This window comes from Takifugu flavidus, chromosome 2 (genome assembly GCF_003711565.1).
Source record: "Takifugu flavidus isolate HTHZ2018 chromosome 2, ASM371156v2, whole genome shotgun sequence".
Lineage (NCBI taxonomy): Eukaryota > Metazoa > Chordata > Actinopteri > Tetraodontiformes > Tetraodontidae > Takifugu > Takifugu flavidus.
In genome coordinates, this window is record NC_079521.1 from 10,986,307 (window position 1) to 11,011,199 (window position 24,893).

The 24,893-nt window shown below is 42.4% G+C and overlaps 1 protein-coding gene across 4 annotated transcripts in view; it reads right to left on the reverse strand.

Annotated features, from left to right (window-relative positions):
• lrp4 (low density lipoprotein receptor-related protein 4) overlaps positions 1 to 24,893 on the reverse strand; it is a 68,040-nt gene that overhangs the window by 9,339 nt on the left and 33,808 nt on the right. For all 4 annotated transcript variants that reach the window (XM_057019606.1, XM_057019597.1, XM_057019614.1 and 1 more), the window contains 16 exons: positions 16,639 to 16,755; positions 13,476 to 13,589; positions 13,274 to 13,390; positions 12,562 to 12,690; positions 10,381 to 10,500; positions 10,098 to 10,223; positions 9,567 to 9,692; positions 8,927 to 9,061; positions 8,099 to 8,224; positions 7,408 to 7,638; positions 6,485 to 6,641; positions 5,858 to 6,075; positions 2,470 to 2,646; positions 1,101 to 1,226; positions 351 to 559; positions 1 to 82 (listed from right to left, as the gene is read on the reverse strand). In XM_057019606.1, the coding sequence (XP_056875586.1) occupies positions 1 to 82; positions 351 to 559; positions 1,101 to 1,226; positions 2,470 to 2,646; positions 5,858 to 6,075; positions 6,485 to 6,641; positions 7,408 to 7,638; positions 8,099 to 8,224; positions 8,927 to 9,061; positions 9,567 to 9,692; positions 10,098 to 10,223; positions 10,381 to 10,500; positions 12,562 to 12,690; positions 13,274 to 13,390; positions 13,476 to 13,589; positions 16,639 to 16,755 (2,310 nt within the window). The remainder of the gene's footprint in view (positions 83 to 350; positions 560 to 1,100; positions 1,227 to 2,469; positions 2,647 to 5,857; positions 6,076 to 6,484; positions 6,642 to 7,407; positions 7,639 to 8,098; positions 8,225 to 8,926; positions 9,062 to 9,566; positions 9,693 to 10,097; positions 10,224 to 10,380; positions 10,501 to 12,561; positions 12,691 to 13,273; positions 13,391 to 13,475; positions 13,590 to 16,638; positions 16,756 to 24,893) is intronic.

Here is a 24,893-nt window from a genome sequence, read left to right on the forward strand (position 1 = left end):
CAGCATCAGTCCAATAGAGTTTACTTGTCACCCAGTCAATCGCCAGACCTGCTGGGCTCTCCAGGCTGGTGTCCACCACCACCTGGAAAATTGGACAAAGCTCTGAATTCCAAACTATATTGATAAAAAATATCCAAATCCAAATATATTGACAAAATTCTAGATAGCATATCAATGCTTAGAAATATGAAATCCCAAGTTTCCTTTGTGGAGTGTGAAAAAGCCATGCACTTCTGAATTATATCCACTAGATGGCAGTATAAGGCGAGCTTAAGTGCTGTTCTTTACTCTGCCTGGTGCAGGATAGAGGAAACATCACCTGGGTAAGTCCACCTGTAATCACCACTGACCTCCTGCTGTGTCCCATTCCACAGTGCTCTGTTGATGGAGTCAGTAGTGACATCTGTCCAGTAGATGTAGCCGTCTTTGGCATCCCAGTCCAGTGCCACGGCATTGCGTACATCAGCCAGAGGGATGACATCATCAGACATGTCCTCGGTGTCAAAGCTGATACGTCGGATGTCCGTCCTTCGGGCAAAAAGCAGGAACTTGTCAAGACCTGATTAAAGACCAAAGGTCTTCTGTCAGTCTTCTAGGTTTAACAGTGAGGTCAACAGTGACAACAGCAAAACAACAACAACAAACGGAAAGTCCTTCAAATCTAAAAAACAGAAAGGTCTGAACATGATTCTGCTTTTAAAAGTGCTTGCTCATTAAGCTGACTTCTTTAGCTACAGCTGTTTAATCGAACACACACTACAATGGCCTTTACTTTAAAAAAATAAAAAATAAAAATAACTACCCGAGAGCCAGAATGACAGATTAAATGTGCTTAAAAGGATCATCTTTTATCATTAAGGCTCCAGTCATCACTTAAACTGTCACTGGGGATTTCCTTCTGACTTTTACTGTTTATAAGTCAAGATAAGGAAGCGTGGCAAAGGACCAGCGCTAACAGTTCAGGAATTAAGACTGGTCTCTTCTGGGTTTACGACTGCGAGTATCTAAACACTAAAAATCTCACATTCTATCTCTACATCAAATCAAATCTCATAAATATCTGATTAATGACATTTAAATGCTGCGCGTGCTGAACTCACCATCAGCACAGATGTGGTGGTTGACCTTCTTGAAGCCAGTTGGACAGGCGCACGTGTATGTCTTGTTGCTAGGGAGACATAGGTGGCTGCAGCCTCCATTGTTGCTGCCACAGCGGTTCCTGCCACCTACAGGAGGCACAATAATAACAGTTAATGATAACTACCAGGTTGTCATCAATCTCCTCTCAGTGCAGAAGTCCACCAGCAATGCTGCTAAATTAAATAAAAGCGTTTGAATTTGCTTTGATGAATTCATCAAGATCTGAGAGCATGCCTTATTTTCTCTCGTGCACGCGCAACTATTAATGATTCACTATCACAAAGCAGCCGAACAGGATCAAAACGCATATGGGAGTGAGTCAAAGTAGGACGTGGACAAAAATAGTAATTAAGTCGAAGCAGTCTTGGGAAGATGGGGCTGGCGATTAAAACATAACAACCACGTTCCTAAGGTAAAACCAACGTGGAATTAATCTGATCATCAAATGCTAAACAGACATTTTCTCTGTAAAGGTTCAGTCACAATATTCTCCAGTGTACCACAAATACACCCACTGGAGGAATAAACTTCAAATTCAACCTGGTTTTAGAAAAAGTCTTTAGGTCCAGCTCTGGAACACTTCCCTGCGCAGTGACACCCTGAAAAGAGGGTTCTGGTTTTTCTGATCCGGACCCGCTGCGTTTTTGTTTGATCTTGTAGCATTTTGCACTCCTGTCAGCTCCATGACCGCATTTCACACTGCTGCAGGCAGCAAAGCCTTGTTTACAAAAGTGGTCTCATATAGATTCAGAAAAGTCTGTGTCTCATTAATGCAGAAAGAAACAAAATGTACTCACAATAATGAGCCAACTGCAACATAAAAGCACATTTATTTCCTTTAATATGGACTTGTGCTGCTGACTGCTATAAACAGCAATAACCTCACGACAGGGTTCTTCTTACTTCATAATTATTCATGTTTGTGCTTCCTGACAACTTTCTGTTGCGACACCGAGCACACGGCTCCAATACAGCTCCAGCCGGATGGATGGAAAACAGACTTAACAACTGTGCAGCAGCTACAACTAACTGGTGAGAGGATACCATCGCTCCTCCCTCATCTGGGATGTTTTATATTTGCTATCTTCATCATTACGGTGGTGGAATTTCCCACTTGATATCAAGCGATCAGTCTGTTTACTGTGAAACTGCAAAACAAAACTGCGTTGCAGACTAATGATGGTGAGCCTCCATTAATCCCAATCAGCAATTCACAACCTTTCTGTGTTTCCACAACCTTTGACCTCTGATTCTCGCACAAGAAAGATCTATTTCTGCTCCTTCAAATATAAACTAATTACTTTAAGTGTAAACTGGCTGAGTACTGACCCGCAGGCTGCCTCTGGGGGTGCAGAGTGTGGATATCCATGGGGAAATGTAGCTTGTTGCGAATGATCTCCTGGTTCTTGCCGGTGAATTTATTGGCACTGTTGATGCTCTTGGTGTGCCAGTCCGTCCAGTAGAGGCTGTCCTCAAACACGGTGATGGCGAATGGGTGCGGCAGACCTACGGAGAGAGATTTCAGAGTTTGAGATTTGGAGGTTCAGTCACGTTGGAGACACCAGCGGCATCGCCTCCGAACAGAACGAGTTTAAAAGGAAATATTAATCAAGGTAAAGAATCACAGCTGTTAGGTTTGACAGATTCGTATTAAACAAAGAAATGCAGAACGTGTTCTCTCAAATTCACGTGGGACTATAAATCCACACAAAAAAGATCAAATGCGGCGTTTGGCCTGCTCCAGCAGAGCTCTGCAGTCTTATCAGATCTCTTGATGACTTTAACTCAGCAGGAAAACTTGATAAGGTCGACTCTTTAACACATGTCTGAATCATCGCTCAGCTTAAACATTCCCTGTAGGAGTAACAACACAACCAGTCGAGGAGCATGCCAGATGGATGGAAACAGGGATTTTGGCTGCTGCACAGCCCTGCAGTGATGGGGGGCGCCACTCATTTAATGACAGTATTTTACAGCACGGCATAACATATGTCGAGCAGTAAAAGGCTAAAAGGGGATGATAACGATCCACCAGCATTAGAGCCTTTGGACATGCACTTGAGTGTACACTTAATGAGACAAATGTTTTAAAATACTTCTTTTTATGTACGGTACATCTAATGACCATTACACAATTTCTTAAGGTACTTCAGGTCTTGCATTAGTAGGCACAGTTTGACTTCATTTTAAACTTAGATGTTCGCAAATACCTCAAGTATTTATTAAATTAGAATCAGACTGTGTAAGTAATAAGAAAAGACAGGAAGGAAATGCCAAACATATGTAGACAGACTGTAATATCTGTCTGTCCACAAACCTATTTGTGCAGATTAAGAGCTGTGGGATTCCATATGCTACTTGGCAGCATCCTTAGATATTCAAATCATGAATGGAGGATTGTTCCCCAACATTACAACAGAAAGATGTGCAATTACTAAGGCAGAGACTGGCTTTTTCTACCATAAATATGATTTTAAAGGAAACACACAATGACAGCAGAACATATTTTAACACCGTAGAGCTTTTTTTTCCCCTACATAAATGCTGCTTCCTGTAATCCATCTTATTTTCTACCTTTCTGTCTCTATCAGCTCCCCACAACTTGTCTCTGTTGCACTGTTCCAATGACTATGACACCTTTAATTCTGCACTGGACAACATGGAATATTCTGTGCTGGGGAACCCAACACTGGCAGATGTAATCCAAATATGAATGCTAACTTCCTAAATTCTGTACCGGTACTTAAAATCAGAGCAATCAGCCATTGTCTGATCCATGAATGAAAAAAAGAAATCTGTTCATTTTCCCTCCTTGACAAACAGTGCAGGTGTGTGTAAGTAAGGCCTTTATGTTTAGACGTCTTCTTTCTGATCTTAATCCCACCGTGACGGAGACAACAGTGCGCCCTCGTCTCTCCTCCGCGGTGAAGAGGCGCCTGGTTTTGATACGGTCACCCTGTGACACCCCTGGGGAGGCAGCTGCAGCTGCATCTGCTGCAGGCCATCACAGCATCAAAGGTCCCACCCAGCATTCACACTCATGTCATGCTTTGAATGACAGGTGGTACCACCCCGTGCTGTCTGGGGTCACAGCGTACAGGTGCTCACATTGTCACTTCAAGATGGACCCAAACAAACAAACTGCAGAAGCTTGATGCGCTGCGGCAGATACCGTCTAATTCCACAAGAAATATCTGCATTATTAATCAAGCAGATAACTTCTGGATGATTATGGCCGCTACTATCCTGCAAGTATTGTAGCACACCTTCCCAACACGGCTGGATTTATTTTTCCATTTTCCAGGCGTTTACTTTTATTATATTACTGAGTGGTCCTCATAAGACTGGTTGGTCAAATACAGTTGACAGAATAATGAAACACACATATTACCCATGCAGCACCAGGAATAAACACACACCCTCTCTGCCTGCCCAGGATGTACAGGTGTGCGCGGAGGATAGCGGATTCATCCGTAACACAATTCAGCTGTGCAGCTCCAGTGACAGAGGAGACGGCACAAATCCATTTAGCTCACACGTGCTCAGGTGGACACGCACAGCCATACACACAGCTATACAACCACATCCACGGCCTGTCGCTGCACCTCAGAGGAAGGGACATAGACACTCGTTAACATTCCAGGAACAGCAACTCCAGTGTATGCTTGTACACACACGCACACGCACACGCACACGCGCACACACACACACACACACACACACACACACACACACACCCATTTGTCCTGCGTGTTGAGCAAATAGAGGCTGTTCAGGAAGGACAAGGCCAATTAGAGCTTTTTATCCTGAGAGCACACATCATTAAGAAGAGCTCACAGGTTTTGCGTGACCCTCTTACAAAATCCTCAACACTTCTGCCCTTAACTGGTGTTTCAGTAATCGGAGACAGTGGTGCTGCCCAGACTACGATTCATCGCCCACCTATAAACCATTTATGATATGGACTCTACTCAATTTTGTTTGACAGGCAATTCCATTAGTCTGTATGCTTAAAAACAAAACAATAAATACGTGCGACTGCCAACCAGATTCTTGTTCCTGTTGGTAAAAAATGGAAACAGCAGCTAAATCACAGGAAACAAATCCCAAAACGAAGTGAGGTCTCACAAATGGGGGAGTGCCTTTGTTTCTCTTCTTACATGTGTAAATGTCCCATTTTTCACTGGGGAAGTGACAAAATTAATAAAGATAAACTCTTCTGTTTGCATTACACTAAAATGAAATATATGGACTAAAATGTAGATGGCGCAAAAGTGAAAACATCAAACCAGACTTCAGATTTTCAGTTTATATGGTCGATAAACCATTCAGAGCACTTGATCTATGGTTAATACTTAATGTATGATTTATAATCTATATCAAAACCCCTTATAAATATTTTAAATTACTATTAAAACAAAAAACCTGTTAAAGCTTTGGCCAAATCCAAAAGTTTAAAATGATAATCGAGGTGAACTGGCTTGACCGAACGCATTCATTTTTAATGTTTGCGTCTCTACAGCCTTCTGTCAAACAAGGATAATGAAACGTGCATATTTGATAATGCAGCTTTATTAAAGTTCTCTTCTAACATTTAGCATTACTGTTGTTTCACAAGTACAGGGTGACAGCTGCAGCTTCTGTTGTTGCCAAAGCCGGCAACTAGTCAAGTTCCACCAAGGAGTGCACACGTTTTTCTTATTAACGGGTTGTTTACCTTGGCTGATGACAGCTTTGCGGTTGCGTCCGTCTAGGTCAGCCTTTTCAATGACATGGTGCTTGGCATCCACCCAGTACATGCGGCGGCCAGCGTAGTCTATGGTGAGGCCATTGGGCCAGAAAAGGTGCGTGTCCGCAATGATGCGCCTGTTGGATCCGTCCATGTTGGCGTACTCGATGCGTGGCGTGTTGCCCCAGTCAGTCCAGTAGATCTTCCTAAACATTGGAGGGTATCAGTCAGAGTTATTCATGCAATCAGAGGAAGCTGTCACAATGAGCAAAAAAGGCTTTTGTTCTTCACATTATACACCCTCATCATCTGTTCTGCCACTCAGCGACAAAATGAGCTCAACGTTTTCTCCAGCTTAGGGTTTCTCTGGGGTTTCTTTCAAAGCCCTCCTCTGTCACTGTGGCACATGATACCAGGAATAAAACCACACTTTTCTACAACCCCTTCCTTGAATTACACAGATGCTTGCCTGTGGGCACTGCTGTTCTGCCAAACTTTAATCCTTTTTCTGTACAACTGGAACAGGTCTACAGGGAATATGTATATATGAATGTGTGTAGATTGGAAACCATCTGTAGTGGATTAAAAAGTTTGCGTGTTTATTTGGTCTCATACCCTTCAATAGGGTGGAGCGCGATGGCTCTGGGTTTCTCCATGTTTTGCCAAAGGAGCACCTTGCGGTGAGTCCCATCAAGGTTGGCAACCTCAATACGTGATGTCCCCGAGTCTGTCCAGTAGAGCTTGTCATGGATCCAATCAATGGCCAGACCACCTAAAACACAGACATTCACCTTGTGTTTTTATTTTTTTCCAAACAGACCTTCAAATGAATTTTAAGTGCTGATTTCGCTTTGAATGCAAAGATACATTTAGGCATTTAATTAGAGGTTAGAGCCTGGAGGGACACTTAGCTTTTAGCCTAAAGACAGCTACCTATCTCAAAGTGGTAATCAACTCCTCCGAGGCTCAAATGTTCCATTTCTTTTGTTTGATGTGGTTAAACAGTATAAAAACTCAGACTGGGGCTGCTGGAGGCTGTACAGGTCTCCTCCTGAACCCAGAAAACCTGTCTTCACTGACAATATCTGGAATCCCAACAAAGGACACTGCACAGAATGTTTTCTCTTTAAATTAGTAATAACGCATCACTCCCACTTTAAGAGAAAAGGGCAAACTGAAACGCATCAGCTGGAGATTTAAGACACCCAAAGTGTCATTGATTAATATTTTGATCACTTACTCTTTTCCAAAGTTTTTTCTATTAGTATAATTATCAGTTGTGATTATGTACCATGTAATAAATTCATTGAATTAAAAGAGACAAGGGCAAAAAAGTCAAAAGAAAAAACAAAACAAATTTGGAGACTATAAACTAACAAACAACACAGAGGGTGAACTGGAAAGCTTGCATAAAAGTCCCCACAGCTGGAAAGAACAACAAGGAGGTATAAGACTATTATTGATGTTATACAGATGACCTTAAATATATACCCAACCTTTTGGAGTTGTTGCCCTGTATATGAGCGTGATACACCCACCTGGGCTCTCTAGTCCGGTGGACACCACCTCCTCCACGTTGGACCCATTGAGATTTGCCTTCATGATGCGGTCCAGTGTCACATCAGACCAGAAGACCAGCTCTTGGCTGTGGTGGAAGTCCAGGGCGATGGCGTTCTCCAGGTTGTTGAGCAGCAGGGTGTACTCGGAGCGATGCGGCAGAACCTGACGGATGTCTATGCGGTTGGCAAACAGCAGCACTGGCTCTGGGCCTAAATGGGTATGAAAGGCAGATATGGTTAGAAATGATGTAAAATAAAGTGGAAAAGAACACAGTGAGAGGCCAGAGATGAAGTGAAGGGGGCCCACAACTAAAGTGGAAAGAGTTAGGGCCAGTGGTCACTTTTAATAACAGGGAGTATTAATCTAAGTGGAGGAGAAGGTCTGGGTGCTGGCAGCTTTCTGACAGATGGGCCTGACCTGGGTTTAACTCTGGTCTGCAGCAGATTGATGGACTGTTGTACCAGACCTGCACTTTACCTCCACAACATGTCTAAATGTAGTCCAGACGCTCCACGTGACTTACCCACATTCAGAGCCCAGGACCCCAGGGCAAAGAACGGATACAGTTTCAGCTGAAGCAAATATAAACATTATGCTTTTATTGGAGGTCAAACCTTGGCGGCTCTGTGGTCACATGTCAAGGTTGAAATACAGTACAGGGGGCTTTACCCAGAGCTTTGCAGCTGCGCTTGTCAGGTCGGAGCTCGTAGCCCTGAACGCACCAGCACTGGAACGCCCCTTCCGTGTTGGTACAGCCCTGGCTGCAGTAGCCCTCTTCAGCACACTCATCCACATCTGGAAAAGATGGGTTAAAAAAAAAAAAAAACAGTCAAACTTCCACATTTGAGGTTTAAATTGCATTCTGACATTGAAAACGCCCCAAAAATCCAGACAGACATATCCTGCAGATAAACTCCATAAAAGCGGACAACGGTCTGGCTGGCAATTCCAAAACTGGATTTACACACTATCCAAATCAGTAATTTCCTGGTCTGAAGATTAGGATTTACAATAGAAATGTTTATGATCTTAGCAACTAGAGTACTTAAGAGTCAAGACATGGCCACATTTAGGAAATTAAAAGAAGGGAGCCTCAGTGAGGCAGGTTACATTTTGTTAATTTAATTCTTGTATTTCTTTTCAATATTAAAAACTCCAGTTGAATTCTGTAGCTTTTTAAAACTTTATGCGTTTCAAGACAATATTCATACATGCTATTTTGTCTTTGTCCATCTTTTGTCCATCTAATCTCATCTGATTTTGATTAGAACTAATGTTTACTGTCAAAAAGCTGACTCACGACTTTTGTTATACGGCTTTTTTCACTTCCAAAACTCCCAAACCTACACAAGTATGAACAGCAGTAACATTCAGCAAAGTGACTGATGCTTGAGTCTCTGACCAACCATCTGCACCCTCAGCCTGCTCACTTTTCAACCAAACTTCATTGTTGCATTGGGATGTGTACACGCGTCTTCACACAGGCCTGTATAGTACCTTGGCAGGCTTTGCCATCATCCATCAGACGATATCCGGTGTGACAGGTACACTGGACCAGTCCTCTGGCCATCTGACACTTCTGGGAGCAGCCTCCGTTATTCTGGTTACAGTTGCCCTCGCTGGAGCGCGGACCTGTGTGCAGGACAAAACGCGACTGATGCCACAGGTCGATCTGCTATAAATAAAGAGATACCGTCTACAGAGCATCCAACTCATCTGGGGTTGAACCCTGAAATTTGAGGCATCTGAGCATCAAGTTCTTTTTAGTTCAACTTACAGTCATCAAAACTGCTCTGCATATTCACAACGTTTCACCTGGTTTTAAAGAATTTCGGTCAGAGCCCAAGCATGACCACTGGGGCTAAATCACCTCAGAAATACAGGTATGAGCCCGGGAACAGCTACATTGCTGTTTAAAATGAGTGTGAATTGAATAAATTAGGCAATGAATTATGTGCGACTGGCTTTCACGTTGTAGAGACATGTAACTTTAAACAGTTCTGGTGTTAGCAGCGTTATTTTAGCATTATTTTCTAAAGTTCCTGTATACCGGAAGTGCCAAAAATGCTGCCACACAAATTATTCAATATTAGAAAGAAGGATTCAGGGTCAGGGGCTCTTTAGTGTTTTAACTCACGACAGTCGTGGTGTGGCTGTTCATCAGTTCCGTCTCCGCAGTCGTTGACTTCATTACACACTTTTCTCTGACCGATACAGCGTCCATTGCCACACTGGAACTGATCAGGGGCACAAGGAGGGCTCTCTGTGTGGGGACAAGAGGGTATTTGTAATCTGGTATTGTTCTATGGGCTGGATGTAAAAATAGGCATTAAAGCGGAAAATTCAGTGTTTGTGCAAACGATCTGGAACGTTTTATTCCTGTGATTGATTTGGCTGTGGGGTGGGCAGTACAAAAAAATGAAAAGCTTCCTTGTTTTGTTTGTGGTTTTTTGGCTGTACTTTTTAATATCTCAGCACATCTGTGGCTTGTCTACGAGTTCACTGCACAGGCCCCACAGCTGTCAAACGGACAAATCTATTATTCAAAAGCAACCTCGTGTCTCGACCAGAAGAGGAAAAAAGGGAAACAAATGAGGAAGGAGGTCTTGCGAGCTGTTGTCATAACTACAACTGAAGCTTGCGTTATATTTAGCCGCAACATTCTTACCAGTTTTCTCACAGCCCTCTTCATCGCTGTGGTCAGAGCAGTCATCCTCGCCGTCACATCTCCACGACAGACGAATGCAGCGTCCGTTTCCACAACGGAACTGGTCAGCCGTGCACATGGAAGTGGCTGCAGGGTGCACAAACATGCATCATTTATTCAGTTATTTATTCTTCAATTGCTTCTCTTAATATCTTTCTGGTTTTATCAACAAATACATACAAAGACACTGAACAAATCCTCCACAACGTGAGAAACTTGTTATCTGAGGTAAGCAGCTACTCACTGCAGTTCTTCTCGTCCGATTGGTCATCGCAGTCAAACTCTCCGTCACACCTCCAGCCAGCATTGATGCACATCCCACTGCTGCACATGAATTCAACTGATCTGCAGGGCTGGTGGGAAGCTGCACACACAGAATAACATCAGAAAAATGTCTCAGCGGGCAAAAGTGTTCATAATTTACAAGATGGACTCTGCTTTCTCTCTATTTTCATCAGTTCAGGGGGACTACATGATGAGTCTGCTGCCCTTTGGTGGAAACACATTCTCTCTCAAGCTCAGGTACATTTCTGTCTAGGTTAATAGAGATCAAGGTTCAAATCTAGGCCCTGAATATAATTATAGCATCCAGCACACAATGAAAAAGTAAGCAGTACAGATTTGATCTTTCACTGATGTTCTCTTTGAAAGCTGCCAGGAGTATCTACTTTAAAAGTTCAAAAGCAAAGACATGGCGCGTTACACCCTTAAACCCTGTAGGCATTAATAGTTTCTGTTTATGGTGACAGCCTTATGAGAAGCTCTGACTGCAGATCATTGCTGTGCCATCTTTAATGTTCCCTCCACAGCTCTACATGTGATCAGATAAAAGTGAAGCACAAAACTGACAGAAGATGAGGATGGAGGTGGATGCGAAGATTAAAGCCAAATCAGGACGTAAGCATCTTAAATCCCCACTCTGTGTTAGCGTGCTTGTCTGTTTCTTCGACGTGGGTCCTCCTGAAAAACGCAAGCCGGTTCGCTTCAAAGCCACGGTGGGCGTCAGATAACCGATTACAGAACTGACAAGTGAGGGAAAGAAGCAGAGGGGTAAAAGAAAGAGAGAGTTGTAGAATTTCAAGCATTCCTGAGGGGGCTTATCAGCTGGGCGAGAGAAGAGAGAGATGATCAAAACAGCAGGTGGCTCTCCCACGGAGAGAGAGAGAGAGAGCAAGAGAGAGAGAGAGAGACTTATAGGCTGAAAGAATAACAGTGGGATGCCGACAAACTCACCAACGCCCACATACGCTCAATGATTCATCCGTCCTTTAGCTCTCTCTCGTCACATGCACACACAAAATACCAACTACGCTCTTTCATCTGTTCGGCTACGTAACCAAAGGCTGCAATAGTGCTCACAAACTGAAACAAGGCGACGTGAGAAAACGAGAGGGAGAGAGCGACAGACGAGGAGAGAGAGATTCTAACAAAGCATCGTGTGTCTGAAGAATCAATGCCAAGGAATGCTGTCCGAGGATGGGCTGTCTTATGCCTCCGAGGAATGCTTCTACCGTGTCCACATGCTTTCGCAACAATACCGAAATTCTCCCGACCTTATTAGAAGAGTCAGGATTTTTTTTTATGATTAAAAATACACAGGATGTGTTTAAAAAAAAAATTTCAAACCGCTTTTCTCTGAAACTCTGATGCCAGCTCAACATACAAAAAAAAAAAAACGGTTCACACCTCAAAAGGGAAGCAGCAATTAAAAAAAGGATGCTTGTGGAAGGAGACGAGAGGCAAAGAGAGAACTAACATGTCCATGATGTTAAAGACCTTGAAGCCATTCCTATCTCTCTGCAGATAAGCACATCAAAAGGAGAAACCACTGTGTGTGCACGTGGGCACTTGCAGGGGAGAGACAGGAGCGTGACAACCGGGTGGATTCAGAGAGATTTGTCAGCAACATACATATACCTTCTGATCGAGAGAGTGGAGCGAAACAGGATAGTCTGTTTAACATTGTCGTGCCTTTGCTCTGAGAGTTGTGTGTCACGAAAAGGTTTGAACATCACATCTGGCAGATGTTTCTGAACCTGCAACACGGCAGCTGTTCCAGAGCTGCAACTCTGGCCTTGATCGACTGGACACAATGGTGACTCTAAAAAGTACAGTTTATCATTACTTTCTTAAAGCTTTTTTTTCTTTAAAACATCTGTTTGAACTCGGGAGACCGCAGAAGATTGTTGTTTTGTTGTTCTAAAAGATGCTGCAGGAGATTATCTGGCTGTCTGTGATCCCTATTCTAGGGAGACACATGGCTTGACATTTCGTTTTTTATTCCACGTCTCTCAGGAGGTTCAGATCTGTGAGTGAGGGTGATTGTGATTAAGCGACAAACATATTCCTTTGAGATTTGGGGTAAATAAACACCTAGATTCAATAAACCGTCAGTGTTGTAGGAAGTGTCCGTGTGTGCACTTACAACAGTCCGACTCATCCGACCAGTCCCCACAATCATCGTCTCCATCGCAGTGGTAGATGTCCAGGATGCAGCGGCCATATGCACACTGGAACTCCTCCACACTACAGGTGGCTGCCAGCACATCTGAGGCTGCACACACACACACACACACACACACACACACACACACACAAGCACACACTTAATACACTGAAAAGCAGCTGAGCCTGAGATTTTTCTGCTGATTCTGTTAACTAAAAAATGAAATGAAACAAAACTTTATTGAACAATAAAGTTCCCTGAATTTGAATGTGCTTTATATTCACCATACAATTGACCTTTATTGCTACTGAATTCTTAATGTTAAAGTGTAATGAGATTTTAATCTAGTGTTGCACAACGAATCAGATCTGCTTGCGAAGCAGCTGCCACTTCAGAAACTTGCCGTGGAATATTAAATGTATCTTTTACTTTCTTTAATGGGATGGGGTTTAAATATTAGCAGTTAGATAGTGAGCATTCAACATTATTATGTGACTCAAGTGATACAATAATTTTTTATTTAACAGAAGGTAAACAATTACACAGACGTGTTATAACTAAAGCTTAAGAAAATGTGACTTTTCTACATTGCTACCTTTTTTTGCTGTCATCTTCTCTGAAACAGGAAGTCTTACCAAATCAAAAACACCTTATTTCAAAAGGATACAAACACACATGCGTCATAACTTACGGCAGTTTTCCTCATCTGATCCATCCTTACAGTCCGTATCTCCATCGCAGTACCAATGTTCAGCGATACAGCTGCCGTCTGTGCAGCGGAACTCCTTGTCTGAACATTTACGCATGTCTGACAAGAAAAACAAAATAGAAAATAATAATTAAAGGCTGAACAATCATGCATTTGGATGCTGGGTGCAGATTTGGGTACCCACCGCACTGTTCGTCACTGTTGTCCCCACAGTCATTGTCGCCATCACAGTGCCACAGGCTGCGAATACAGTAACCGTTTTGACACTGGAACTCGTCTTCCTCACATTCCCTGGGAGCTGCCGAGATGGAAGGGGAGATTCCAAAGTAACCAAGGTGACAAAGGGAACGATAGGATCACGTACAGGAATTTCATGAGCTGCAACTGTCCCTGCACTGACATCAAATCGCAACTTTTAATATCAGGCAGATGCCTCCCCCCCTCAGTAAACACACTAACTCCACAGGTTTGGAGGTGACCATATCCAATTTGATCCTCCCTTTTTAAGTGGTGCATCTGTAAAAGCATCTGCACCCCCTCAACGTACACTTTCACAGACACAACAGAGATGTCCAATCCCAACATCTGAATATAACATCATGCCCATAACATCTCCGATTATGGACATGACAACCCCCCACCCAGAACAGAACTACAGATTTGTCAGTTTCACATTTCTGAACCTGAGATTAGCACAAAGGTCAAAGCAATTTCAAGTATTTTTCCTCATCCTAATCGTTCCTCTCCATGACTCAGACACATGATAACTCAAATCAGAGCTGGCTCAGAATGTGAGGGCAATCAAAAAAGGAAATTAGCCAAGCTCTATTTGCATATTCCTGGCAATATTAAAATAAAAAAATAAAAAAAACAGTTTCCACACTCAAGTCTGCTTTCAATTGACAAATCACTGATTGAGCACTATGACAACAGCACAAACCCTGACGTAATGGTCAATACAAATGGTACAAATGGTCAATAATGCAAACCCTGCCAATAATGTGCCAATTATGTAATAAGTTATTACATCATCGTTTTGCTTACATTTTAAATCGCAAAAATCTTTTTACTCGAAGATTTGATTTGAGGACTGCTGTCAGTTACACTGAACTCCATCAGCTTGTTCTGTCCCAATTAAAAATGCCTGCAGCTGTGTGTTAGGGAATTGTTTCACCAGGCAGTTAACCTTGAGACGGGATAAAAGACACGTGCATCATTCATCCCAACAGTCCTGACTGTGCAAAGTTCCACACAACAAACTTTTAGCACTGACATTGAAAATGTTTCACAACCAAAATTTTTCCTGTATCCAGACTACTTGACGTGCCTTTACTCTAATCACGTCACTTCATACAAATGATTAGAACAATTATCAAAATGTTGCCTTCTACTGTCAGCACCAGAGCCAACAGTGGAGTCTGAGACACACTTTCCTGGGGCCAAGTAAACAGGTTGGTCAAGGAACAGGAATGATGGATTGCCCTTGGCAGGAGGTAATCTATAATTTATCAGTGCGGTGTGAGTGGTAGGCAGCCAAGCCAAACAGAGGAAGACAAAAAAAAAACAGAAACAGAAGGATGTCCAGAGAATAGATGAGATACACGAGATACTGAGCCTTCCCCGAGATTGCTGGGTAGATTTTCATCATTACAACAACATCTTCATCCGTGGTACAAGTGTCCCTCATATGCAGTTCAAGGGAGAGTTGGGTTTTAATCAGAGTAAAATAATTAAATGGAAAAATGAAATATATTGTTACAAATGAAGTTTCAACCCAAATAAAAGTGTAATTTAATTACTGACAAATATGTGGATTATTTTGATCTATTATTGCAAGTAACAATAATTGAGCCCCCCCCCCCACTCCCATCAACAGCGTAAACACCAAAAGGTCGCAGGTCAACAAGCCCTCAAGATGCTCATCACTCACACAACCACCAAACATCAGGGGTCAAAGGTCGCGCAGTCATTACCACCCTCCCCGCATGTGTTTGCACACAGTCCAAACGGTTTTGTCGGTGAAATCTTATTTTTACTCTCCGGAATTCACAGTGAATGTTTGTGAAAACACGCATGAGGGTGAGTCACACCTCAGACGTTACCAGCCTAGTGTAGACGATCCACTCCTACTCTTTAAATAATGAAGTAAAACCATCACAAGGATGAACATACAGTCATAGTGTGAGGAAAAAGACAAATCCTGGTGGAAAAAATGAGTAGAAAGACAGAAACATAAAATAATAAGTAGCTTGGGGAACAAGGGATGGAGGGAATTTACTGAGCACAAGAATGAAAAAGTTATAGGTGGCTGGCAGCAGACAGAGCCCCATCAGGAGGTGATTCAACGTCTGGTTGTTGGCAGTATGTGGGTCAAGATGGGGGGGGGGACATCCGATGACTAACAGATAAGAAAAAGTATAAATGACTCTTGCCATTTTTCTTTTAATTTAGTTTTGCACTTCCATTATTACACTTTTTATACACCCATTAATCTATTGCCTAGTTTTACTGTGAAGAATAGTTGTGTCGGGCTAATGTCTTAGGATGCATGTGGGTCAGAGCTGGCGTCAGTCGCAGCCTCCCAAATCACGCTGGGTAAACACCTCGAGTGTAAGTGGCTGGCGTTCGCTGCCAACACCTCCCTAAAACATGCAAAACCCATTTTCACCTCAACAAATGAGAGGAGGCTTGAAACATAACCCCAACCTAAATCTGTCCATAAATTCTCTGCAGAGATTTAGGATTAAAGGTCAGCATGCAAACAATGAGTAAACAGGATTACAAAACTGACCACATGAGTAGGTTGGATAGTTGAAATTACTCTTGGGTGATGTCTAATAGCGATATAATTTTGTTTACAAATATGTCGAAAAAGAAGTTAGAATAAGAATGTAAAACACTAAAAATGATTATTTGATTTACCAAAGGATAATTTAATATTAATACATATCAGAAGGGTTACATTGTCCATATTTTAATATGTGATAAACTATGAAATATGGCTGCAGATGTTTGAAGATAAAACAAACTAAACACTCTATCTATCAGACAGCATTGCTCCGGTACACTGACAATCCAATGTCCCAGCTAGAACGTGACCTTTATTTCCCCTTTAATTATCCTTAACAAACAACTGGGTTAGTTTTATGTGGGTGTATACGCATATACACACAGTTACATGAATCAAAAAAAAGAGCAGGACGATCTGAGCAAATGTCAAAGGGTGCTGACCATGGCAGTGTTGACCTCTTAGCACTGCATCGCATCTGTCCGCATTAATAAGTCATGCCGATCAGGCAGGATGATGGCGGGTTTGTTGCTGACTAGTGAAAAAGAGGAACACTCACGACAGTCCTGTTCATCCGAGTCGTCCTCGCAGTCGTTGTCGCCATCACAAAGCCAGGAGCGCCGGATGCATTTGCCGTTGTCGCAGTGGAAGTCCACCGGCGAGCAGGTCGGGAGCACTGCAGGATAAAACAGCACGCGGCAGGTCAGCAAGGACAAACAAACAAGCAAATAAACTTCAGATCAGATAGGAGAAAGTCCCTTGGCATTTTAAAGCTCCTCTCTTAGCCTTCTCACCAAAGTTTAGGTCTCGTGTTTGTGGTTCTGCACTTACAGGCTCTTTTTTTGACACACTAGGTTACTGTTTGGTACCACATGAGTATTTGTAGGCAGCACAAGACCCTTTCATCCTTTCATGCCCAATGATAGTCATATTTAAAACAATTGCTGTATACTTTAATGTTAATGAATGTAAGTTTTTGGGATGCTTCTCCTCCCATCTGTTTTAGGAGTTTTAAACGTTAGACTAAAGTTGAATAATGCATTTGTCGTACAAAACAGACACCGAAGCAAAACAAGTCTCCCTCCTATAGTAACGACCAGAGGATGGGGGTTCAGTCTGTCTGGTTCCAGTTTATCCAGAGTACGAGCCTGATCTGGACACACGAAGCCCCTATTCGGCCACCTTTTTGCCCTCGAAAACAGAGTGCAAGGCTGAGCACAGCGCATTCCTCCTTAACTTCATATCCCCTCTAAGTGCAGCTACTTGCTATCCAAGCAGACGCTGAATAACTGACCTTTTGTCATCTGCAGACAGAGCCAATTTAATTACAGACCACAGAGAGATGAAGGGAGCAGGAATACGAGGTAAGAGGAGGGTGAGACAGGACAGGACAGGACTGGGAGATTCCACTTCTCAAGAGTTGACTCCAGCTCGCCTGTCAATAGCTGATATGAAATATTGACCAAGCAGCCCAGACTTTATGAAAAATGCATGACGTCACGCAACGAGTTAACTGGCGAGGCAGATGGAGGAAGGAGACACGGCTTAGTGGGTGATTGAAGTGTGTGTGTGTGAATGGGGTGTGGTTGGACTCTCCAGAGGAAAGTAAAGCCCCACTGACCCACATACCCCTGCATATTACATTATTCAGAGAGCAACAGAGAGATGGAGACAGAGATATAAGCAAGTGAGAACCCTTGCTTTTAAAATCACTTTCTTTGTCATCCTTTACCCTCTGATGACCTCTCCTACCGTTTAGATTACACAGCCATAGGTTGCCATGACTCAACTGGGCAGCAGAAGGGGCCTTCCCCAGTGGTGCATTCAAAGCCTTGACAAGAAGATGTAACTTGACAGGAAGCATCGTTTACGCAGATTTATTCATATAGTCGGTCCTGACAGAGGCACACCATCTGAGGCAGCTTAATCCATTTTGGATGTATGCAGGTGTCTGTAGATTTATGGCCTCAGCCAAAAAGATGGGGAAAGGCTTATTTTAATAAATAACTCAGCTTATCTGAAGAGAGAGAGCTTTAGGTTAACACGGACAGAGGGATGAGACAGCAACTCTGCACAGGCTAATCCAAAACACAGAGAGCAGTTTAGCTGCACAAACTGGCAGAGATGTAGAGTGTATGCAAATAACTTTCTGTCAGACACGCACACACACACACACACACACACACACACACACACACACACACACACACACACAACCACCCTCACACAGAGCCGGGGAGGCCTGGATGGTATCAGGTGGATCAGCGAGTGGCATGCTGGGAGGGTTGATGAAGTCTCCCACTGCTTTGATCTCTTATCACACAGATTCTGTTCAGATCAGCTCAGCTATTCTCACTAGTGCTGCATTCCTCAGAGGCTGAAACACAAACACGCACCTTCCTCACAACTCCGTCTTGCACCACAAAACGCGACCCGGTAATCAAACTGAGAACATAGTGAAGATGCAGATATTGAAGCGTAGATGTTATCAAAGGTGCTTTCATGCTCTAAGAGCGTCTGATGGTAAATGCCCAATGTTCTGGACCACCTCCTGCTGTGGTTCCCTTCCATCATTTTTCCAGCAGTGTTGAGATAAAAATGCAATTATCAAAGTTTCATGAAATTCTCCCACATCCAGAAGGATCCACAAACACACATACATGCATCCTGGCCAGGACTTTTCTCATCTAGGAACTAGAACTGGCATTTGTGGGGCAGCAGTGTGCACACACACACACACACCCACACATCCCCACACCCCCACATCCCCCCCCAACCCCACACACACACACACACACACACACACACACACACACACACCAAAAGAGACAGTTTCTACACACGCTTAACTTTGACAGTTATTTTAGCTTCATCTGTTGAAACGTCTCAGCCGCAACTGTCAAAGTTAATTAAAGCATAAATACAAAAATATTTTTACGACAGGGCCAGTTATCAAGATGACAGAAGAAGCTGTTATTTTTGGAGAAAAATAAACGAACATTCTTGAGTAATACGTCGTCACAAGACTTTCTTGACTGTCAACACTGCAAAATTAATTTGGTTGATTTATAATCAACCATCAAAAGTGTTCCAGGTTATTTTAAGAGTAAGCTCATTTGTTTCCTGCTGTAACAGGGTGTTGCTCACTGCTCAAATGAGTAATGTGTGCGTTAAATGTACAGAAAGCTGTGAGACCGAGGACCTTTCGACAACCGTGTCACCTCTGCAGAAACTCGGTGGTCATTCGGTCATGACGCAGACTGAAACTTTTTCATTAAGCAAGATGCTACAAACGACTAAACGACTTATTTCAATGTAATTATTTAAAATGTTTTATGAAACATGGGTAATCTTGCAAGGACATCGGAAATAGATCTTCCCAAATGAGTATTCGGGGAGGAGTGTGCACTGAAGATCACTAATTGGACCAAGTGCAGCGATCTATCTAAGTGGTTTCTGTACGTACTACAGTAAATTTTCAATAAGGGCCATATAGAGAGAAGAATCCTGCCAAGTCTTAAATATTGAGACACTGAATATGTCTGCATGTGTGTGTGTGTGTGTCAAGGATGCTCACTACCGAGTGTGCACGGACACGTGTTGAAGAAGATGCATGTGTGCCTTTAAGTGGCCTTGAGCAGCACAGTTAATGGGCTCTGTAATACTACAGAGCAGCTGAATCAAGTGGCTCTAATGGGACCAATATATCCAGCTAAACATGGCTTATCACACCAGCTCAATGGATTGGAGGATGGATAGATGAAAGAAGGAGTAATGCAGTAACAAAAAAGCAGCTATGGTCTCCAGAGGGCTGTACAGGAATCTGCAATTCTAATGAGAGGATTTCATTTCAATAAAGGTTTTTTTTTCCTTTCAGGCCAAAACAGGTCAGCTGACCTCCAGATTACCGTCGTCTCTCATGAAATTCACAGTTGTAGATCTGTATCTGACTTTATTTGATGTAAAGTAGCTGGACTGCAGCCACCTCCTGCAAATTTTCTACATTTCTCCCCAGGCAAATAAGTGTGGATACAAAAACGTATTCCTTAAAAAAGAATACAAGAAGATGTAATCCATCTCCGACTCCTTTCTGCCAAGAGTGCCTAGTTTTCTTCTTTTTTTCTATGAATGTTATATGGACATATAATGTCAAACTGAAAAATCTTCCCATCTTACAGTGAGCAATTATCCACTAAAAAGGCAGAATGCACCCATTGTTGTTCCTCTGAGGCTTTTTAAATCCCGAGCAACAGAAAATAAGAGACATTTAGCATGTGAGGGGCAGTATCAGATAAGGCAAATTTTGGAGGGGATCAACAGACGTCCACGTCTTTTCCTCTCCTGTCAGATGTTGGTCTGTTCCTCGGCAGCTCTGTTCAGCGGCTATCAGATGTTCTAATCTGCCGGAGTAGAGTTACCAGCACAGTTATTTTGGCACCACGTCTTGCTGTGGCATTCTCATTCACTCCTTTTCATAAACAGACCTCCTACCTCAGCCACACAAAGCTTCACCATAAAACTTCAGAGAGCCTCCCTGACTGGGCCTTCATAACATCCTGCTAATATAACAGCTATGCTAAAGAGAAAAACATGGCAGATTAGAAATGTCATGGACAGTTTTTTCTATAATTACCTTTAGAGTTGCAGGTAGAAATGTTCCAAGCACAGTCGTCAACTACCCGTACTGAAGGATGAATATATAAATGCAGCAGCACGCTGACGTCTAAAAATAACACCAATCCTTCAGATTACATAACTGGAACTACAGAGAGGCACCAAGGTGAATGATTTAGGAAGCAATACATTTTCCATCGCTGCGGGTGCTTATATAGGTTGCTGGGATGTTTAGTGCACAACTTTTTACACTGTGCACTCTGAGTATTATAGCAGAAAACTCAGAGTTTTGATATAGCATAAAAGAAACACAGTATTTCATGCATGACCTCTGGAGAAACGTGGCAAAATGAAAAGAAACTTAATATTGGATTTTTTTTTTAATGATTGCAGGTGTTTTTTGTACCAATAAGTAAATGACTAAAGCTTGTAAATATAATTTTCTCTTCATCTCTGGGGCACATAACCTGTGACATGTGAGACAGCAAAGTATTTAGAGGTTGAACAGTTCAGGCCAGGTGAAGCGAGCACAAACAAGTGCATGGGCGACAAACACAGCTGTGGTTGCGTGTCTGGTTTTCTAATAAAGCCTTTGGTTTGCTCAAACATCGGAAATATCACGACATCACCTGTAAATGACGTGAGTAAAAGTCATATACGTCAAAAAATCTCACTCAACGAGAAGCCGTGAAAGCAGATAACGCATGTCAACACCAAACAAGCTGGATGATTGAATAACATCAACAGAAAATCAACTGAAAGTCTGCTTCTCGTGCCAGTGTCATTCCCCGTCAGCAAGAAAACGTTAATTATTTATCTCATATCAACCATGATGACAAGTGGAGACCACAAGTGTTCTGAGCCGATGGTGATGTCTAAAACCTGTTGTTTTGTCTGGCTGTCATGAAAACAGCTATAGGATAAAGGAGATGAGTGCTGTAATAAAAGGTGTAATAAAAGAATATTTGATATGATATATTATTTAAATGTATGCATGCTGGTAATTGTTAAAAGGCTCCACATGTATTTGATAGCTTGATCCATCACCTCTGTTGTGTTTAATTACGTATTTAAAGCCTACTCAAACAAGCTCATACACGATTGACAGAGATGAAGCCGTGCTTTTTGTCTCTCCTCACATTTCTGTCTACCCTCAACCAGCCTCTAATCGTCTCTTCTGTCTGAACAAGTATGTGTTCACCTCATTTACTGAACAAGGAGTAAATATTTAGGGAGGAGGTGGAGGAGAGGACGGAGTGAGCATTGGGCGGCTAAAGAAAGGGGGGGATTATGCTAATGTATCTAAATAGCTAACATGGTACCCTGAGAAAGAAGCAGAGGAATGAAAGGCAGAGAGGCCTCAGAGAGAGAGGACGACACAGCGGAGGAACTAATTCAGACACATGGCGAGAAAAGAAATGAGAAAATCTCAGGTAGAAAGAAGTGTGTTTTGGTCTCCCGTGGCCAGAGGGCAGACAAAAGGAGGCAAAGATGAAGGGATTGACAGAAAATTGACACATAGGGAAAACCCGGAATGGGGCCCTAATCTTCTCCACTCCAGCTTTTGGATGGGCCGAGCACCCATGGTGACAGCTCTTCTCTGATTGGCTCAATTCACACAGAGCTGTGAGCTAAAGTGTTTTATATATATGTGTGTGTGTGTGTGTGTGTGTGTGTGTGTGTGTGTGTGTGTGTGTGTGTGTGTGTGTGTGTGTGTGTGCGAATGCGTGTGCTCGTTGTCCGTTTTGTGTTTTTGATACCTAGAGCAAATGCACAAGCACTCTTCTTTATTTATTCTATCCAGGCAGCTGTAATTTCATTCTTTGGTTGAAGGTCAAGAAGAAATCTCTGAAGCCTGTCAGAGATACATCTCAATCTTCAAAGAGCTAAATAGACTAAAGGAGAAAGTATACAAGTTCAAACCTTTTGGACTATTACCTTTTTTGGGTTTAAATCTAATATGAGAAACATGAAGAAAACCACAGCGGCCATAATCAATAATAAAGAGACCACTGCAGCATGCTTTCAGTGGGGTTAGTACCTGGAGATGGTGTTTAACTCACGATGAGTTACCGGTACAAAAAAAATAAAAGAATTTATTATATCCTGGCGAACCACTGCAGCTTCAATGGTTTTGCGACTAAAAAAACCATTGGGGCAATTCACGGCGAGTCACCCGACAGCGAAGAAGATCCTACCGTTGCAGTCTGAAGAATGGAAAGTTTAAATCTCTGTTGTGTAAGATTACTAGGCTGACATATATATAAAGTTCTACTGAGAAAATGTCTAACAAAAAAAACAAAAAAAAACAGTTGAAACACATCAGCTTGAGGTTCTATATGTGTGTACTTGTGTGTGCATGTGTGTGTGTTTTGGCTTATAGCACACACCTGTGTTTCAATCCTCACACACTGGTGTTAGCCAACAGTGGAGGAAACCAACACTCACACAGTGTTCTCAATCACACACAACAGAGATTTTCTCCATTTCATCTCTCTCTCTCTCTGCCTCACTCTCTCTCTCTCACACACACACACACACTAAAGTATTTCACATCTTTCTCCTGTGCAGCCCCCGCTTCTCAATCTGGGACTGAGTGTTTTCCCTTGCAATGCCTCAGCAGGGCTCCAGCGGCGCAAATGTGTGTGTTTACGTGCGCTCGCATCGTTTCTACTCCAAAAATTGAGTGAAATGCTGTGGGAAATAACTTAAAGGATTATCTGCAGCAGCGAGAAGGGAGGACGCAGCAGAAAGAAAAACAGAGAATATATATGTCCTTCAAGGGTAACGTTGGTCTGCTCAGCTTCCTGTTTCTGCAGACATCTTTTATCAGTGTCTAATAAATTATTCTAAACTTGGAGCAACACGATATGATGCATTTGATGTGTGGTTTTATTAATTTTCTTACAATTACCCTCCGTTTGCTCTTGGACGCCCACATTCAAAGAAAAATATTGTTTTGCACATACCATGTCTCTGCTGTTTTTTCCTTTTTTTGCATCATTAAAGAATCATTAACGTAACTTGAGCCAAGTCTGATGGCTGAAATTGCAACATTAACATCCAGGTTGGAAAAGACTCATTTCCTTTTAGCAATAATGAACCATTTAGGACCAGATTCAAGTCAAATACAAATATACAGAAACAGTATCTCATGGCGCTCAATCATGTTTTGATTTTCAAGGAACATTGACAGAAAAATACGCCATATTTGAATGAAATATTCAACTTTCAGACAGTAGAAAAAGTTAGGAACAAAGAGAATGATCAGGCCTTGAAAAGATGATGATGACTGAATGCATTCCATCCTTTTCTCTTTCCATATTCACTTGTTTTAACTGCACAGCGACTCACCACAATAAACCATCGGTGACATCGCCAGACCGGCGGAGGCCGAGCATAGTCGTCCTTCTCCTTTAGTGCTTCTACTGACGTGGATCATACTTTATGGTACAATAATTGAGCTGTGTTTCATGTCACACTCCCTCACAGCTCACACATCTAGCTCAGTAAATGATTTATTCTAACCACGTGCCATTTAGAGTTGTGTCCTCCAGCCGCAAATTACGGTTCATCCTTATCATTTAAAAAAATGGTTGTTTTTAATTTAATAGAATGTCTCAAAATTATGTTGTTGTCAGGGCTAATTAAAACGCTGTCCTTAAGATGCGTAACCCTTTAATATAATTAACTAGTGAAGTATAAAATTCCTGAAATAATGGAATCCAGCTTTTTTGAATTATGATCATCTACTTTTGGGGGTTTATTCCTCCAGGACAACATTAATCTGAGATTTATTCTTACGTTTAAGCCCTAGCCAAACTGAACTAGAGTTAGGATTACCAGTTAAATTCAGTGCCATCAGTCAGTCAGAGCCTCTGGGCAAACTCTCATCGACTTTTCCCACTTTCAAATGTACTCAGTCTTCAAAGTGCTGAGTTTCATGCAAATGGTGCCTGGGCTGGACCAACTGCTGCGCTCAGACCGTGTTCAAAAAGTAGGAAAAGTACAGGCAGATCATGAGTTAATGATCATGCTGCTCTTATTTGGTCGCCTACTTCATGTATTGACATTTGTGTGCAAGCCTTTAGGTTTCCGGCCTGGCTGTGGACAGAGGCACCATCTTAGACACTTGGCCAATAAATATCAATTAATATGATGGCTGTACATGGTAGCAGAATGTATCTGTCACTATAACTA